The following is an 18515-nucleotide window of genomic DNA, read 5'->3' as shown; positions in this document are numbered from 1 at the left end:
ATCCTTCCAAACTGATTTTCCCCACAGAACACAATGGAGCCCTGCCCAGCAGGCCTGGGAGCCTCAGATGACACAGGCCTGTGTAGATGCAGCCGACGGTCACTAGTCCAGGTTGCCCTTGTCAATTACCGATGGGTACAGATGATGAAGGTTTGATCTTGGCTCACATCTGTGAGAAAAATACCGTATTTCCCCATGTATAAGACGCACCGTTTTTCGAAAAATTTGGGGTCTAAAACCTGGGTGCGTCTAATACACTGGTTGTAGATTTTTTTTTTTTTTAAAGATTTTTATTGGGGAATTGGAGGGGAACAGTGCTGGGGAGTCAGGGGAAGGGGAACAGACAAGTTGCTGTCCTTTTGTTCTTCTGTCTAGTTGTGGAGGACGTTGCTTCACTGGCCCAAGCTGGCACCATCATCGTGCTCTTTCCCGGACGAGGCAGATCAGTCGCCGGCCTCTGGACAGCTGCTCACAGCGGCTGCTGGCCGCTCACGCTGGCTGCTGGCTACACACAATAGCTTATGGCAAGCCACTGTAGCAGGGGCTGCAGCCTATGCCGCTGCCGGCGACTCTCGGCAGCCCAGCTCCAGGTTGAGCTGTTGTTCAGCATCTTAGCTGTAGAGGGCAGTGTCACTGGTCCTCATATGTGGGATCCGAACCGGGGCCCTCTGGCGTCCCAAGCCAGTTCTTAACCAACGTGCCACTCGGCCGGCCCATGTTGTAGATATTTTTTACTTGCATTTTCTGCTTTTTTCGCACTTGTTTTTGTGCTCATACAACCACTGTATAAGATGCTCCCAGTTTTTAGACACCATATTTTTTGAAAAAGGCTGCGTCTTATACATGGGGAAATACGGTAAGAAAACTATGTGATTTCATTCATTTATCAATTATACTGAACACCTACTGTTTTGTTAGGTGTTGACGAAAACCCTTTCTGTCTTTCAGGAGCACAAAACCTGGTGGGAGCCCAAGTATTTAATCAGATAAGCAGGGTTGTTAGCCCAGGCAGGCAAACCCTCTTGCCTCTCCCACCTGAGTAAGAAAAACAGCTTTTTGGGCCGGCCGAGTGGCTCAGTTGGTTGAGAGTTGGCTTAAGAGCGTGAGCTCTGAGCAACAGGGCCGCCGGTTTGATTCCCACATGGGCCAGTGAGCTGCGCCCAAGCTGAGCTGTCGCTGAGCTGCCAACAGGTGGCAGGATGGCTCAGCTGGTATAACAACAAGATTGCCTGTTCAATGGTGGGCTACGCCCACCCGCAACTAAGACTGAACTCAGCACCTTGAGCTGAGCTGACGCCCGGATGGCTCAGTGGATAGAGTGCGCTCTTAACAACAAGGCTGCTGGGTTCGACTCCTGCATGGGATGGTGGCTATGCTCACCCACAACTAAGATTGAACACAGCATCTTGAGCTTAGAGGCCACAAGCTGCCCACCGGAAGCCAGATGGAGACTGGCACCCTCCACAAGGAATATTGAAGAACAACTTGGCTGGTTCCCTTCCCCAATTCCCCAACACTGTTCCCCTCCCCCAACTCCCCAACAAAAATCTTTAAAAAAAGAAAAGAAAAGAAAAACAGCTTTTTGTTTTATTGGAAGGCATTTCTAGAAACTATGTGGAATCTTAGCAAAGGAGATGTTAGGAAAACCTGTGGGAAATCTAAAATGTTAATTGTTGTTTTCTTTTAAAATGTAGGTGATGTTATTGTTACAACACCACACAGCCTCCTGAGATTTCTCAAATATCAAAGCTTGTTATTTCTTAGACTCTGTCACCTAATTTTGGATGAGGTAGAAGTATTATTCTTTGAAGCTAGTGAACAGGTAAGTATAATCTCTATTTAGATGTCATTAGTACTCAGAAGCATATATAATTAAAGTCTTCACTGCTTTCAGGAGTCAAGAAAAGTGTCTAGTTGGGGAAGAAGCCTGGCTAATCTAAAAAAGTTTCCCTTTAATTTCTGTGATTAAGAAGAGAGAATGTTGATCTGAAATTTCCTTCCCTATGTTAAAGGGAAGAGCAAAACTTTTCAAAGGAGCTTTTCTAAAATATTTAATTAATATTTTTATGGTTATGAAAGCAATTTTTATTTTGGAAAATTTGAGAAATAGAGAAGGGTATTTGAAAAACCCCAACATCCCTAATCTTACGCTCAGAAGTAATCACTGTTACTATTTTGGAGTATTTCCTTCTTTTTTGTAATTCCTGTGTCTGTTGACACATGTAGTTAACGGTATCAGGCCCTTACTTTATGTGCTAATTTCTATCTTTTTTCAGTAAATAGCATTGTATTGTCACTAGTCTACAGTATGATTATTACTGGCCATATGGCATTGAATCCTATAGACATAATTTTTTTTTAAATCGTCTTATTTTTAGACAGCTTCATTTATGTGTGTGTGTGTGTGTGTGTGTGTGTGTGTGTGTGTGTGTGTGTGTGGCTGAAGAACATACATCTTTTTTGCATGTTTCCCTTAGGATAAATTCCTAGGCAGGGGATTAATGGATCAAAGACTGAATTCTTGTAAGGCATTTGTTGGAAGCAGTGTAACATGACCAAGAAGATTCATTTGGGAGAGGTGATGGCCCCAGGTTCAAGTCCAAGCTTTGTTACTTGGCCATATGGGCCTGTGTAAGGTTTCTGAACGTCTCTAAAAATCTCAGTTCTTATTTGCAAACTAATATCTGGAATACTGCATTGTACAATTGCCTTTCTGAAGGCGTACACTGGTTTACACTCCCTTAGGCAGTGTGCCATCACGCCACACACCCTTGCACCCCTGGCAGTAGGAGGCCCCAGTCCAGCTTGCTTTTCCAGTCTGATGTTAAACATGGCATCTGACCAATTTAATCTGTATTTCCTTGATTACTTGTTAGGTTGAGCATGCATTCATACGGGCCATTTGTACCATTCTTCTGTGAGCTGCTGCTTCATTCCTTTATTTATTTTCTGTCAGTGGAACCATCTTTTTCTAATCAGTTTGTGGACATTTTTGTATAAGGATGTTAATCCTTTGTTACATGTTACGCATTGCTACCCAGGTGTTTATTTTAATTTTGTTTATACCTAAGGTTTTTTTCCTTTTTAGTTTTTTCCTTTACTTTGATGTTTGGAAAGGCCTTTCCTGATCTGAAAACAAAAACTAGACAATCCTTTACCTTTTACATTCTGTCAAACTAATTATTCTCTCTTGAAATAAAAATGAAATTAATTATAGTAATTTTTTAGGTGTTTGCTATATTACATAACTTTAAAAAAAGTACTGAAGTTGAAGAAAGGGAATTCGCACCACATCAGATTGTTGCAGTTGGAGTTCATTGGAACAGACATATAGAACATTTACTCAAAGAGTTCATGAATGACCCGTATGTTGTGATCACGGCCATGGAAGAGGCTGCTCTCTATGGCAATGTCCAACAGGTAATGCGTTGTGGGCGGGGGGGGGGAGTGTTGAGGGGGGGCGCTGATGAACACAAGCAACTTACCTTTGTTTCATGGCTTAATATTAAAAGATTATAGCTTTAATTCCATATACAAATATGGAATTGTGTATTTAAATTTATATTGGTTTTCTACACATTCTTTTCTATTAAAATCACAACTTACCTCTAAAAAGTAAAACTGGAACACTTTGAACATTTTAAAAATCACCTTGTTTCTGTATTTCATTACTAGGTAGTACACCTTTGCCTAGAAAGTGAAAAAACCTCTACTTTACTCCAAACTCTTGATTTCATCCCAAGTCAGGCACAAAAGACCTTGATCTTCACCTGTTCTGTAGCTGAAACTGAAATTGTGTGTAAGGTGAGCCCCTCCACACATAAAACGTTCTTACTGTTTGTTTCAACTGTGATTGAATCTTGAGTCATTAGAGAATTACTGAGATAGTTAAATATTTGGGGAATAAAATTTTACCAGTTCGTCAGTCAGAAGAACCCTGCAAAGTACTGGTAGCAATAAAAAAGGATAGCAGGAGGCCTGACATTGAGGGTAGGAGCCACATAGACAGGACAAGTCTTTCACTGATGCGAACTGTCCCCAAGGGAGCAGTGCTTTACACTTTGTCATGGCAGAGCATTAAAAGGATCCATTTATCGGGACCGGCCGAGTGGCGCGTTGGTTAAGAACTGGCTTGGGATGCCAGAGGGCCCCGGTTCAGATCCCACATATGAGGGCCAGTGACACTGCCCTCTGCAGCTGGGATGCTGGGCAACAGCTCGACCTGGAGCTGGGCTGCTGTGGGTTGCCAGCGACAGCATAGGCTGCAGTCCCCTGCTGCAGTGGGTTGCCATGGGCTACCATGTGTAGCCAGCAGCCAGTGAGCAGCCAGCAGTCACCGTGAGCGGCTGTCCAGAGGCCAGCAACTGATCTGCCTTGCCTGGGAAGAGCGCAATGCTGGTGCCAACTTGGGCCAGTGAAGCAACGTCCTCCACAACTAGACTGAGGAACAAGACAACAGCAACTTGTCTGTTCCCCTTCCCCTGATTCCCCAGCGCTGTTCCCCTCCCCCAGTTCCCCAATAAAATCTTTTAAAAAAAAATCCATTTATGAAGAAATGCCAACATACTCTGTATCCTCTACTTAAGAAAATAGAGAAGATAACACTCAAATATAGCATCGTGTAGCTAGAAAAGCCAAATCCATTGACTAAAGATTTATTTAATCCAGTTGTTTATAAATTAATGCTAAAATGTAGAAATGAAGCCAAATACAAAATAAAATATAAGACTCAGTAGTATTCTCAAGGTCCATCCATGTTGTTGCAAATGGTAAGATGGACCTTGAGAATATTATGCCACATCAAAAAAGTCAGACTGAGGACAAATACCGTATGACCTCACTCATATGTGGAATCTAAAGAATAGAATAAATGAGCAAACAAAACAGAAATAGACTCAGAGATATAGAAAAAAACCCAAAAACCTGTTGGTTGCTAGATGGGAGAGGGAGGGAATGGAGGAGAAGGTGAAGGGTTTAGAAAGTGCAAATTAGTAGACACAGTATAGTCATGGGGATATGAAATACAGTATGGGGAATATAATCAACAATGTTGTAAAGATCATGTAAGGTGCCAGATGGGCACTGGACTTATCAGGGGTTCACTTCATAGACTATAGATGCCTGACCAATGCACTGTACACCTGAAGCTGAAGTAGAATAATATTGAATGTCAACTGTAATTAAATATATACATATATATAGTCACGGCATGTGGAGTACAGCATAAGGAAGATAGTCAATGGTATTGTAACAGCTATATAAGATGTCAGAGGAGCAGTAGTTTGGGGGAGGGGAGGTTATCACTTTGTGAGGGGTGTAAATATATAACTACTACTTTTATATATATATATGTATAACTAGTTGCTTTGTACACCTGAAACTAATTTTAAAAAATTGAAAGAAAAGAGAATCAGTAGTAGTACATCCAGTAGTAGGTATAGTGGAAATGAACTAGTAGGTATAGTGGAAAAGCCCCTAGGGACAACAGCACCATAAATTTGGTGTACATGTGTACATTAACAGTTGATCCTTGAACAACATGGGTTTGACTGGTGTAGGTCCACTCATACACGGATTTTTTTTCAATAAATACATTCAGGACTATAAATGTATATTCCATATGACTTTCCTAATAACATTTGTTTCTCTAGCTTACTTTATTGTAAGAATGCAGTATATAATACATATAACATACAAAATGTGTGTGGATTGATTGTGTATGTTATTGGTAAGGCTTCCAGTCAACAGCAGACTATAAGTAGGTAAGTTTTTGGAGAGTCAAAAGTTATAGAATTTTTGACTGCATGAGGGTGGGGGTAGGCACTTCTAACCCCCGTGTTGTTCAAGGGTCAACTGCATATACAAATATCTGTATAAGTAGTATATACACACATATATATACATATATATATATATATACATACATATATGCATGTGTGCATTATTTTAAAAGGCAGGAAAATAGTTTTAATAAAATAATGTTTGTCTCACTTGAGCAAGGTTTTAGATGTAAACTGCAGAAATTTGGGAATATATTTATTTAAGTAACAATCATCTCATTCTTAGAATTACTTGATTAGTGAGATAATGCCCTCACAAATAATTTTAAGTGGTTTATATTGATGACATTGATAGAACAACTGTCTTTAAGTTCTGTTCCTGACTGTGAACTGGCCTCTTGGTTTCATCTTTAGGTAGTAGAAAGCAATTCAATATTTTGCTTGAAAATGCATAAAGAAACGGTTTTTGATTTTAGAAGTATTTTAGAACAGTGGAAGAAGAAATTAAGTTCTGGCTCTCACATTGTATTAGGTAAGTGTTTTGATTTCTACTTACATTTAGAAAAGGCTGAGCTAATAGGAATCATGCCTCCAATTTGTTTACTTATAGCTCATCTCTAAATTTCTCCTCATTTTTTATTTAGATTTACTGAGAATCTATTAGTAATCTGAATTTCAAAGTGAAAATTAACCTCCGTTAAGATTTTGATGTTGAGGTGGACCTGTGTCCCCTGGGGTCCTCAGGTGAGGAGGTCGCAGCCCTTTGTCTAGACTTCTCCCTGGAGTTCCTTCCAGCCTGGGGATCAATGTCTCATTTATACAGAGGGTGCCCAAAACATGTACACAGATTTTAAGAAAGGAAAAAGCTGTATTAAAATTGTAATACTTAATACATACCAATAACAAAAGATGACTACAAGTCACATTTGACTTCTGCGATTACAAGAGGTGCTCAAAGTGGTTACCATCAGCGTCCAGACACTTCTGATTACGGCAAACTACTGCTTGAGCAACGTTGACCAAAGTGTCCACTTGTATACATGTTTTTGGCACCCCCAGTATATACATGCATATGTGCCTATGATGAAACATGTCATAGATGACTGTTACATTTAATATTAGAAATGTAAAAATCAAAATGTTTAAAATACATGTAAAATAGATATGGGCAGCCTAGATTTGTAATAAAAAGAGGCATTTTTTTAAAGGTAAAAGGGAGACCACTTTTCTCGAATTCAGTCACTGGGCTGTGACATTTCTGGAAAAAAAAGGGAAGGAAGCGTCTTTGTATCTAAAAAGTAAAATGCCATAAAGCAGTGTATTGAAGTATGGTTACTGGAATTGCTCAGTAGAGTAACCGTGGTAAAACTCCAGCCTCATTTGACATTGTCGGAATCCTTTTCTCCAGCCATAACTGATGACTGCATACCACCCTTGGCCATCACTGATGCCACGTGTGTGATTCACTTCAGCTTTCCTTCCTCGCCAAAAATCTTTGGTGGACGCCTATATTGCATGTCTGATCATTTTCAGAATTCGACTGAACAGGTTTGATTAACTTTTATTATCTTTTAACATTCCACTGGCATTTCCCGTGTAATGACAAATTCGGAGTCCCCAAAGTTTTATCATTTAGACTGGCATAGATGACCCACTTCCTTTATTCATTCACCCTCAATCTTAAGGGTTCTCCTGCGGAACAGGGAGATAAGAAAACCAAATCTGTCTTGCTGCTGACGGAGAGAAATGCGTGCCACGCAGTTGGCATCCTGCGCTATTTGGAGAGAGCGGATGCCAAGATTCCATCGGAGCTGTATGAATTTACGGCAGGGGTGCTAGAAGCCAAGGAAGAGAAAAAAGCCAGGAGGCCCCTGTGTCCATATCTTAAGGCTTTTGGTTTTTGCAAGTAAGCCAGTCATCTTTTTTTTTTTTTTATAATTGAGATATACAGTAAAGTGCAAGGCGATGAAGTTTACAGCTTGATGAATTGTGACATATGTATGCAGCCATGGAAACTACCACCCAGCTGGGAGGAAGCACCTTAGAGGTCCCCTCGTGCCCTTCTTCTAGAAGTAACCACCCTCCTGAGAGCTGTTTATTTTGCTTGTTTTTGAACTTCATAACCTAATACCTGTGACATTTATCTGTGTTGTTGTATCAGTATTTTATTTATTTAGTGGCTTGGTATTCCATTGTATGAGTATATCACAATGTGTGTATATATATATCCATTCTTCTGTTGATGGACCTGTGGATTGCTTTTCAGTTCTGGCTATTATGTATGAAGCTGCTATGAACATTCTCGTACCCATTTTTTTGTAGAAATATAAACCCATTTCTCTTGGATATATACTTTGGAGTGGAATTTCTGGGTCACAGGATAAGCATATGTTTTACTTTTCCAAAGTGGTTGACCATTTTACAATTTAGTCAGTAGTGTGTGAGAGCATTTGAGTTGCTCCATATCCTCACCAACACTTAGTATTCTGGGGTGTAGGGGTAAACCGTTGTGATTTTCATTTGTGTTTCCCAGTAATTAGTGATGTTGAATGTCCTTTCATATGCTTGTGGGACATTTGACCATCCTCTTTTTGTGATGTGTCTGTTCAGGTCTTTTACCCAATTTTTAAATGGGGTGTTTATCTTTTTGTCATTGGTTTGTAGGATTAATTTATTCTAGATACAAATGCTTTATCATATATGTGCATTCAGAATATCTTCTCCCAGTCTTGTGACTTGCCTTTTCACTCTTAATATTCTTCTGGGGCCGGCCGAGTGGCGCGATGGTTAAGAACTGGCTTGGGACGCCAAAGGGCCCCGGTTTGGATCCCACATATGAGGGCCAGTGACACTGCCCTCTATAGCTAAGATGCTGAACAACAGCTCAACCTGGAGCTGGGCTGCTGTGAGTCGCTGGCGACGGCGTAGGCTGCAGCCCCTGCTGCAGTGGGTTGCCATGGGCTACTGTGTGTAGCCAGCAGTCAGCATGAGCGGCCGTCCAGAAGCCAGCGACTGATCTGCCTCGCCCGGGAAGAGCGCAATGATGGTGTCAACTTGGGCCAGTGAAGCAACATCCTCCATAACTAGACTAAAGAACAAAACGACAGCAATTTGTCTGTTCCCCTTCCCCCAATCCCCCAGCACTGTTCCCTTCCCCCCAATGCCCCAATAAAAAAAATCTTAAAAAAAAAAAGTCAACCTTTATAAAAAAAAATATTCTTCTGATGAACAGACGTAAATTTTGATGAAGCATTTTATGGCCACTGTTTTTTGTGTCCTTATGTAAGAAATATTTGTCTCTAGGTCATGAAGACAGTCTTGTATATTTTCTTCTAGAAGCTTTCTAGTTTTAGCTTTCACATTTAGATGTATAATCCATATTGAATTTTTGTGTATAGTATGAGGTAGGGGGCACGGTTTACTTTTTTCCAAATGGATGAAACTTGCTCCAGGATCATTTATTTAAAACAGCGTGTTCTCACTGAGTTGGTGCCTTTAGTATAAACCACATGATAATACATGTGGTCCATTTGTGGACTCTATCCATTACATTGGTCTGTTTGTCTATCCTTACCGTAGGTCTATACTTTTCTCAAGTACCATAGCATATATTATAGTGCATCTTGGAATCTGGTATATAAGTTCTCCAACTTTGCTCTTATTTAAGGCTGTTTTGGCTATTATAAGTCTATTGCATCTGCATATACATTTTAGAACAGGTATGTCAATTTCTTCAAAAACCCTGTTGGAATTTTGATAGCAACTGCATTGATTCTGTAAATCAGTTTGGAGAACATGGATATCTTAACAGTCGTAGGGGCCCTTTCCAGACATAAGGCCAATATTTGACAATTGGATGGCTGGGACTCGGTAGTAGGTGTCTGATATGTATCTGTTGGATTGAATTTAATTTTAAGATAACTGCTGGCATTTACTTTTTAGAACTATGCTACATTAAACAGGTTATTATCAGCAATTTCCATTATGCCTTTAAGAATGTTGACTTTTGAAACTGAAGCTTCAGCTGTTTCTTAGTTTGGTTTTTGTTTTAGAAGTTAATTGGCCCTTTGTTGTGGATTATAGTAATGTATTTCTGGTTTAGAGTCTTTATTTTGGAAGTACATGTTGTTCATTTATGTATTGCATTTAAGAATGTCTGGAGATAATGAAGTAACTATTTTCTGAAACTTATTCAGTGTTAATTAAATTTTAGGATCCCTTTCCACTTAATTATGCATTGTTAGTATCATCTGAAGTATTTAATATGGTTACTTAACTTTTAAAGTGTTTCAAATAAAAGTTCTCTGATTTCAATTATTAGGTTTGTGGGGGGTTTTTTTCCTTGTTTTAAAATCCAGTTATTTTTTTTTCAGAGAAAAAAGGCTCTGTCCTTATAGACACCATATTAATCCAGAAATAGACACGCCAAAGAAATTATCCAACCAGGCTCTACCAACGTGTGGCTACATTAAAGTAAGTTCTGTTAAAGATCCTATGGTTGAATGATTAATGGTCATTTTAATGAACATATTATTTAAGCAGCAGAATCTTAATATAATAGAATATAATTATGATTTCCAGTGGTTAGTATTAATGTACCACCATCAATCTGACAATAGACACCAGTCCTTATAAGGCCCCCAAGTTTATTTAGCAAATCAAGATCAAACTGGGAAAGTGGGTGAACCCTATCAACAATTTGGGGATTTTTTGGTAACATTTTCAGAAAGAAAGTTGTTTTTTGGGGAGGACTATTAAAAATAATGCTGTGATTACATGAATCTTTCCAGAACATCCATGATTTGAGGAAAATTCTGAGATGCAGATAGAATTGCTGAATTAAATTTGTCACTTTCTTTTGGATCCTTTTTATTATTTTCTTCCTTTCTTTTTGAGTTTGATTGTTCTCCTTTTCACCTTCCCTTTTCCTTAAGGCGTATCTGTTTTGTTTATGCCTGCATGTGTGCCTTCTGGTGTGGCTGTGTTGTACTAGTTTCCTGGGGCTGCTGTGACAAATACCAAAAACTGGGTGACTTAAAACAATACAAATGTATTCTCTCACAGTTCTGGAAGCCAGAAGTCTCTTAGAAGGGCCGCTTGTCACTGGATATAGGGCCCACCCAGATAATCCAGAATGATCTCCTCATCTGGAGCTACTGAATTACATCTGCAAAGACCTTTTTTCCAAATAAGGTCATTGTCACAGGTCTGGGCATTAACACATGGATGTATCTTTTTGGAGGGCCACCATTCAACCCACTACAATTTTTATTACTGAAATGATTTCTTTTTCTTTAATTTCTAATCCTTTCCTGAGTTCTGTCACCTCATTTGTAAGTTTTTTTCATTCTGACTTAACGTTGTTTATATCATATATCCTTTTCTTAACAAGCTAAAAGACAAGTTGTTTTGAAACTAAAAGTTACAGTTTGGATCTATTTTGTGGAAAGACCTTTCTAGTGGCTTTCATTGCCTGTTGTGACTGTTATTCTGCTCCTTATTCTCTTTTTTATTATTATAACTTAGTATGGAATTTGACCCAGATACTTCGCTATTGATCTCTTTTATATGCAATTCATTTTCCTTACATTTTAGAAGGAAGTATGGATCAGGGTAACTTTTCTAATTTCACAGAGTTCCCATTTCTGTTGTTTCCATGTCTCATTAAAAAGAAAAATGGAGACATCGTTCCTGAGATTTTTTTTTTCAAGGTTTTAAAATTTTTATTGGGGAATTGGGGGATGGGAACAGCGCTGGGGAATTCGGGGAAGGGGAACAGACAAGTTGCTGTCGTTTTGTTCTTCAGTCTTAGTTGTGGAGGACGTTGCTTCACTGGCCCAAGTTGGCACCATCATTGCACTCTTCTCGGATGAGGCAGATCGGTCGCTGGCCTCTGGACGGCCGCTCACAGTGGCTCTTGGCAGCTCACAGCGGCTGCTGACTGCTCACGCTGGCTGCCGGCCACACACGGTAGCTTACCGCAGCCCACTGCAGCCCCACTACAGCCTACGCTGTCGCCAGCTACTCAGTGCAGCCCAGCTCCAGGTCGAGCTGCTGCTCACCATCTTAGCTGTAGAGGGCAGTTTGGCCCTCATGTGGGATCCAAACCGGGGCCCTGCTGCTCAGAGCTGGCGTCCCAAGCCAGCTCTTAACCAACGCGCCACTCGGCCGTCCCTCTAGCTGATTTTTAAATCCCTGTTGGTGTGCTTTGGGCTCATAGGTCAGGTGCTGAGTTCTGCAGACACATCTTGGGTTTAGCTTGATTTTGTTTTCTGGATATGTTTATATGTTTCAGATAATACCCTTTTATATTTCAAATGCAACAAATTACTTTGGTCGTATCGTTGATAAACATGTGGATCTTTATGCATCTCTTAATGCTGAAATGAAGGAGTATTTTGAGGATTCCAGTAATAAAACAACTGTTGAAAAGGTGGAGAAATTTGGATTATATGGATTAGCAGAAAAAACACTTATTCACAGGTAGAATGTCTGTTTATTTCATCTTGAAAAGCTGTAAAGCACGAGGTGACTTTAAATGGTACTGGATCCCCATCTTCACCTCTGTCCGTTGGACCCAGTGTTCACGTGCCAGGCCTGCTGCCTCCCAGGAGGGCGGTGGCAGGGTTGTGGCCCCCATACCACCGGCACAGTCGTACACCTGGGACTCGCCTGACCCACTCCTGAGCACAGAGCATGGAGAACAGTGTAGGGTTTATATACAGTTACGGAGCTGTCACTGTGTGCTACATACACAGACATCTTTAACTCAGTTTTCACAAATCCCTAGAAAATGAGCATCATTCCCATTTTACAGATAAGCAAACTGAGCCTTGATGAGGCTGTGTAATTCGTCTAAGGTCAGCTCAAATGGCACAGTCTGGCTTATGTGCCTGTTTGCACCCACTTCCGCGCTCCACTTGGTGATAGCCTAGACTGAGAAACTAGAACATTTTAATTCGCTATTTTAATTTTTATTGTGTTAGACAAAGGCATTTATTAAAAAATACTATATTTTTTTATACTTAGGTATAGTTTAAGTAAACCATTGCTAAATGTTCTTGACAGCTCTCCTTATTTTGTGTCTTGTGTGGCATAAAATCATGCAGTCAGGCTTCTTTTTATATGTTTTGCACTTAATGGGATAAGTTGAGGCAAAGATTATTTCCATTTTAGAATCTATGTTAAACTGATGCCACTGTTGTTCTCCAGAGTTCAGGTGTTGGAGATGAGCCAAAAAGAAGACACCTGTGCCGTGGATGATGTCCTTGTGAAGTTTATAGATGAAGGCAGGACTGGGCTTGTCACAAGAGGCCAACTACTGCATCTCCCAGGAAATTTCCACACTCTGCCCCCACAGGCTGTGGAGTTTATCGTTTGTCGAGTGAAACCCGCTGACAATGAAATTGAGTGGAATCCAAAGGTGAGCTATTTTGGCTTTCTATAGTCAGTTGGCTTTCAGGATATATGTAACCCAGAACGAACACAGAATTGAGGCTTATTTGAGTGTAGAGCATTGCGTTTGGGTAAAATGCTTCGTGTTACTGAGCAGTGAAAACACAGCCTGCTTGGACCCGTTCTAGTGCGGGGCAGCGCGGCGGGCCGCTCTCTGGATACCTTGCTCTGAGCCCTCACAGCTGCCAGCACCCTCGCTTGCCAGGTTTGGGTTGCCATTGTTATTGTTAGCATTCACAGACTTAGAATGGGTGTAAAATATGTGCTATAATAAAATAAATTGGCTGTCAGCTTAAGCAGAAGAAACCGTGGAAGCACCTATAAAAATGGATACCCCTGCCAAAGGGGGACGTAGATCGTGGCCGCTCTTTGGAGAAGCCGGGTCATTCCACTGGGGTTGGGAGGGTGGGTAAGGAAGGAGAGAGTCCAGAAAGTCTCCCAAAGGAAGGGCCATTGCCTCTGGGTCTTCTGGGCTGGGTAACTAGCATGTCACCAAGTACATGGATAAGGCACCGAAGGCAAAGGAGACAACAAGTGGGGCCGTCCAAATGGCTCAGTTGGTTAAGAGCTAACTCAAGAGTGCGAACTCTTGAGCAACAGGGCCACTGGTTCAGTTCCCACAGGGGCCAGTGACACTGCGTCCGAGCTGAGCTGCCGCTGAGCTGCCACCAAGTGTCAGGATGGCTCAGCTGGTGAGAGCACGTGCTCTTAACAACAAGACTGCCAATTTGATGGCGCACTACGCCCACCCGCAACCAAGATTGTAACAGCACCTTGAGCTTAGAGGCCATGAGCTGCTGACGGCCAGCCAGATGGCAACTGGCACCCTCCACAACAAAGATGGAACAACAACTTGGCTGGTGGTCCTCCCCAATTCCCCAACACTGGCCCCCTCTCCCAACTCCCCAATTGAAAAAAAAAAGAAGAAAACAAGTGCCCAGCCATGGAGCACAGAAGAGGGGTCCCTTGTGGGCTCACAGGGCTGTCCAAAGTGGATTGAGAGGCCCTCACCACATACGGGGCCAGACGGGCAGGTCTTATCCTCAGAGCGGTGAGTCCTGTTCTTGATGCTGTTCTTGATTCTTCAAAGGAAGCTTCAGTTTTGTACAATCTGATTAATCGGATATGATGTAAGCTATTACAGTTGGCAAAATATAAACAGTTTGGGTTATAAACAAGGTTGACCTTTATCCAGCAAATATATAGGTGAATGTTTGCATGGTACAGGATGAGCACACAGCCTCGCTGTAGTGAGTTTAGTAAACAGCCTTTGTTAAAGAGCAGTTTTTTTCTTCCGTGGTAAATATCTCTGGAGTGCCAGTCGTGTGCTGGTGCCATATGGGTTATGGGGATGTAGCCATTAGCAAGAACTTCATGGTCCTTGCCCTCAGGAAATGTTTGGTCTGTCAGTATGACCAACCACAAGTATTGCTTGGAGAGGAGCCCTCTGTAGAAATGGGGAGTTCTCCTGTGTGTGTTCTTTCAAATTAACTTAGAAGTTCAAGGGACATGGAAATAACCTAATCATGATGAGCCAGCTCCTTCCTGTTCTGCTTCACCAGAGTTAAAATGTGCCTGAAAGAGTGCTCGGGCTGGCCTCCTCTGCTGGCCCTACTGCTACGAGAAAAGCCATGCCCTCTGGAAGGGCGCAGGAAGGAGTACCAGGGCCCCTCCGTTCCCGGGCCCCTGGCAAGGAGCAGCTCTGTGGCTGTGCCTTCCTCCTCCTGCACTTCCTCTCGTGGAGCTTCCAAAGAAATAAACATCCATGCCTCATGCCTTAAAGACAGGTTGACAGTTCCCAGAGGAGGTGGGGACGTGCCCACAGTGGAAAGCATACACTGCTAGGAGGCCAGAGGTGTCGGACCTGTTCTGGGAGCTCGGCTTTTGCATCTGTCCTCCGCTATTAATAGTGGAGTTAATAATATTAATAATAGTGGGATTAAACTCCACTGTTGGGTACCCTTGTCAACGGAAGGGGCACGATGGCCTCCATCACCTATCTCATGGGGCGATGGTGAGGCTCAGATGGAATGCATGGAAAAGTTCTTTTTGCAAAACTTTTTGCAAAACAGCATATACAGAATAAGGTTATTTTCTTAAAGCTTCAGGTACATTTCTTCAGTGTGTTTTTCAGGTTACTAGGTACATTCATCAAAAAATTATTGGAAAACTGCATGATGCAAAAGTGATACTGGCTTTTGGAAATACAGTTTGGATTGATCCAATGGTGAGTATGCAGTTTTCCTAGAAAGAAATCTGTGTTTGAATGGGCCCCTAAAATAATCCAAAGTTTTCTAACCTGTTGCTTGAGTAGCTATTTGCCTCACACAAATGGAGGCTCATTTGGGGCCCTGAGTTGGGGAGAGTGTTTCATGTTATTTCGGTCATGAATTTGGTTGTGGGCTTTGTTTAAGGGCATCTTTTGTATTGTAACCCGGTGCTCACAGGCGCACACACGCACGCATGCGCGCGCATGAATGTGTGTGTGTGTGTGTGTATAGTCACACACACACACACACGCGCACACACACACACACACACACACGCGCACACACACACACACACACACACACGCACACACACACGCACACACACGCACGCACGCACGCGCGCGTGCACACACACACACACACACGAGCCAAGACAGATGCTCCATGAAACTGTCCTTACTGCGTGCGACAGTCTCTAAGGTTTACCCTTGTATTCTATTCCATTTTTTCAAGTGTCAGTTGTGCATGGTGAAATGGATGTCGCAGTCCCCTGTGCACACGGTGGGGGAGCCCTGGGCCAGTGACTGCCCTACAGCAAGCAGCACAGAGGTCCGTTTGGCTAGTTGTAAAATGAGCTTAAAGCCCCCGCACGTGATTGGTAATGTTGAGAGTCCCAGTCCTTGGGCTTTCAAAGACAGGTTTTACTATGTTCACAGTTTCTGCCTCATTCATTCCCTAAATATTGAGTGAGCACTTACTATGTGCTGGGACCTATACAGGACACTTGGATTCTGTTTGTGCACAGACTCCTACCCTGTGGAGCTGACGTGGGAGTGGGGGGGAGGGCTGAGTGGGGGATAAGGACATTTAAGTGAGGGACCTCAGTGCATCACCACCCCTTTGAGGCCAGCACCCTCCACTCTCCGCGTGTGCTCCAGGAACTCTACTTTTCAATTCAAAATTTTGCTGTTAGACTTAATTCTCAAATATCACGATTATGTATAAGATTTAAAAGAATTCAGTTCACGAAAACTATATTGCAGGAAGTTATTTTCATACGATTGGAAAAGCCTTAAAACTTTACAAGAAGTTTGGGTTGGGTGTAAGATTTAAGAGTAAAAGGAGAAAATGATGTTTAGAAGAGAAGGTAGAGATTATCAGTGCAGGTAAAGGGAGAGATTTGGGGTCTTAGTGGATGCTGTAATAGTCAATACAGTAAGTCCCCGATTTACGAACGAGTTCCGTTTCGGGAGAACGTTCGTGAGTTGGATTCATTCCTAAGTCCGACAAAGTGAGTCGTATACACCTCTGACACAAATATACAATGTAAAGCCAATGGTTGAATGATTCATGTTATAGGAACAAGCGACGTCTACCATCTTTTCACCTCGGTCCAATCTCTCGATTATTTTCACTTTTGTTTCCATGGTTATTGCTTTGGGCTTCCTAGCAGTCCCCTCCACATCACCACTGCTTTTCCTCTTGCTTCCGGACATCCTGGGCTCTGATTGAGCACTGTAGTACTGTACACTATCGCGCTGTACAGTAAGCACACAGCAGCACAACTGTGACAATGTCCGGCAGACACGTGAGCTACTTCCGCGATTTGTTCACATCTACACATGTTTATAATGTGAGATCCGTTCTTATCTGTGAAAGTTTGCAACTCAAATGTTCGTAAGTCAGGGACTTACTGTATTGTGGGTTTTTATCGGAAAATGAAAGGAAACTTCTATTAAGCAGCAATTTAAAAAGCTATAGCTCAGAGAATGAAGAAAAAAAGAAAAAAGAAAAGAAAACCCACCTGGCAGATATGTTTCTGCAGCTCCTAAGTGTTCCAGTGTCCATGGCACGCTGGGGGAGACAGAGCCCACGCCTGTCGCTTTCCCCTCCCAGTGTGATGGGAAAGGCTGTCCCGCCAGTCCTGCCAGATGGCAACACATTCCCAGGGGTCACTTAGGACAGTGCCCCAGCCAGTGCCAGCCTGGCCCACCCTCCCCCTTCCCTGAAAGGGATGCCCAGTCGCCTGCACATCTCCCACCAACGGGAATCAGACTGTTACAGATTTTCATGTTTTACTTAATTTTGTGTAAATTGAAATGGGTGAGAATGTTCTGGTTGCAGAAAAGACAAGTGGAGGAAACTGTCCAGAGCACAGGATTTAGGGCTTTGGCGGAGAGCCTTTCTGGGCACCTGAAGACTCCGGGCCTTGCTTAGGATCCTCCTTGTTAAGAGGGGTCAAGGTGCTGGAGTGAAAATCCAAAAAATCTAAGAATCTTGTGTGTGGCTACAGCATGACCCACTGGCTTCGTCTAGGGGTTTTATTTAGGATTCGACCTGGGCCCCAGCCCACACCTGACCGTATTTCCAAGATCAGTGTGGGACTGCGGAAGCATCTGCTGTGACCTTGGTTATGAAATGATCCGGATGCTGCGGTGGGAGGCCCTTGCACATTGTGGCACGTGCCCAGGTGCATCCAATATTGCAGAGCTAGCTCGAGAGGCCACGTGAGAGTGCTTGCGATTCATTTAAAGTTCAAAGTGTGATTCCTGCAAATGTTTTTCTTTTTCTTTGATTCAAGGTGCACATTACAAAACTTACAAGTTTGAAAACTTCTGTCATTGATTACAATGTTCGAGCTGAAATTTTGTCAATGGGAATGGGCGTTGATAATTCAGAACATACAGAACTACTGAAAAAATTATATGAAGGAGCTAAAATGCCAGCTTTTGAAGAAAGCCTAAGCCAAACCCTGTAAGTAGATTTTTGTCTCCCTTTTGGAAGAGCTGTTCTGTGGAAATATAATTCACAAGTGTTACATTTTTTTTTAAAGTAGAATAGTCGAATGAGTGTCCATGTTCCCATCACTTAGCTTCAATAATTACCAAGATGTGGGGAATCTTGTTAAAAGTGCACACTTCCTAAGTGTAGTTTGGCGGATTTTCTGAGCACAGAAACCAGCCCCAGATCAGAAACTCAGCCCGCCCCTCCCCCCAAGGGCAGCGCTCTCCCAACATGGAGAAAGAAGCCGGCACAGCTCCTCCCTGGCTTGTCCTGTGACTGGGATCAT

General features: G+C 42.3%; 1 protein-coding gene across 1 annotated transcript in view; it reads left to right on the top strand.

The window, feature by feature from the left end:
* Positions 1-18515, top strand: part of TDRD12 (tudor domain containing 12) — a 53162-nt gene that overhangs the window by 30595 nt on the left and 4052 nt on the right. The window contains exons 16-26 of the mRNA XM_019654483.1: positions 1695-1822; positions 3229-3420; positions 3676-3804; positions 6195-6312; positions 7189-7328; positions 7466-7686; positions 10154-10253; positions 12076-12263; positions 12993-13203; positions 15370-15462; positions 18027-18199. Of these exons, the coding sequence (XP_019510028.1) occupies positions 1695-1822; positions 3229-3420; positions 3676-3804; positions 6195-6312; positions 7189-7328; positions 7466-7686; positions 10154-10253; positions 12076-12263; positions 12993-13203; positions 15370-15462; positions 18027-18199 (1693 nt within the window). The remainder of the gene's footprint in view (positions 1-1694; positions 1823-3228; positions 3421-3675; positions 3805-6194; positions 6313-7188; positions 7329-7465; positions 7687-10153; positions 10254-12075; positions 12264-12992; positions 13204-15369; positions 15463-18026; positions 18200-18515) is intronic.

The sequence above is a fragment of the Hipposideros armiger genome, unplaced genomic scaffold (assembly GCF_001890085.2).
Source record: "Hipposideros armiger isolate ML-2016 unplaced genomic scaffold, ASM189008v1 scaffold_224, whole genome shotgun sequence".
Classification (NCBI taxonomy): Eukaryota; Metazoa; Chordata; class Mammalia; order Chiroptera; family Hipposideridae; genus Hipposideros; species Hipposideros armiger.
This window is presented reverse-complemented; position numbering and strand designations above follow the sequence as displayed.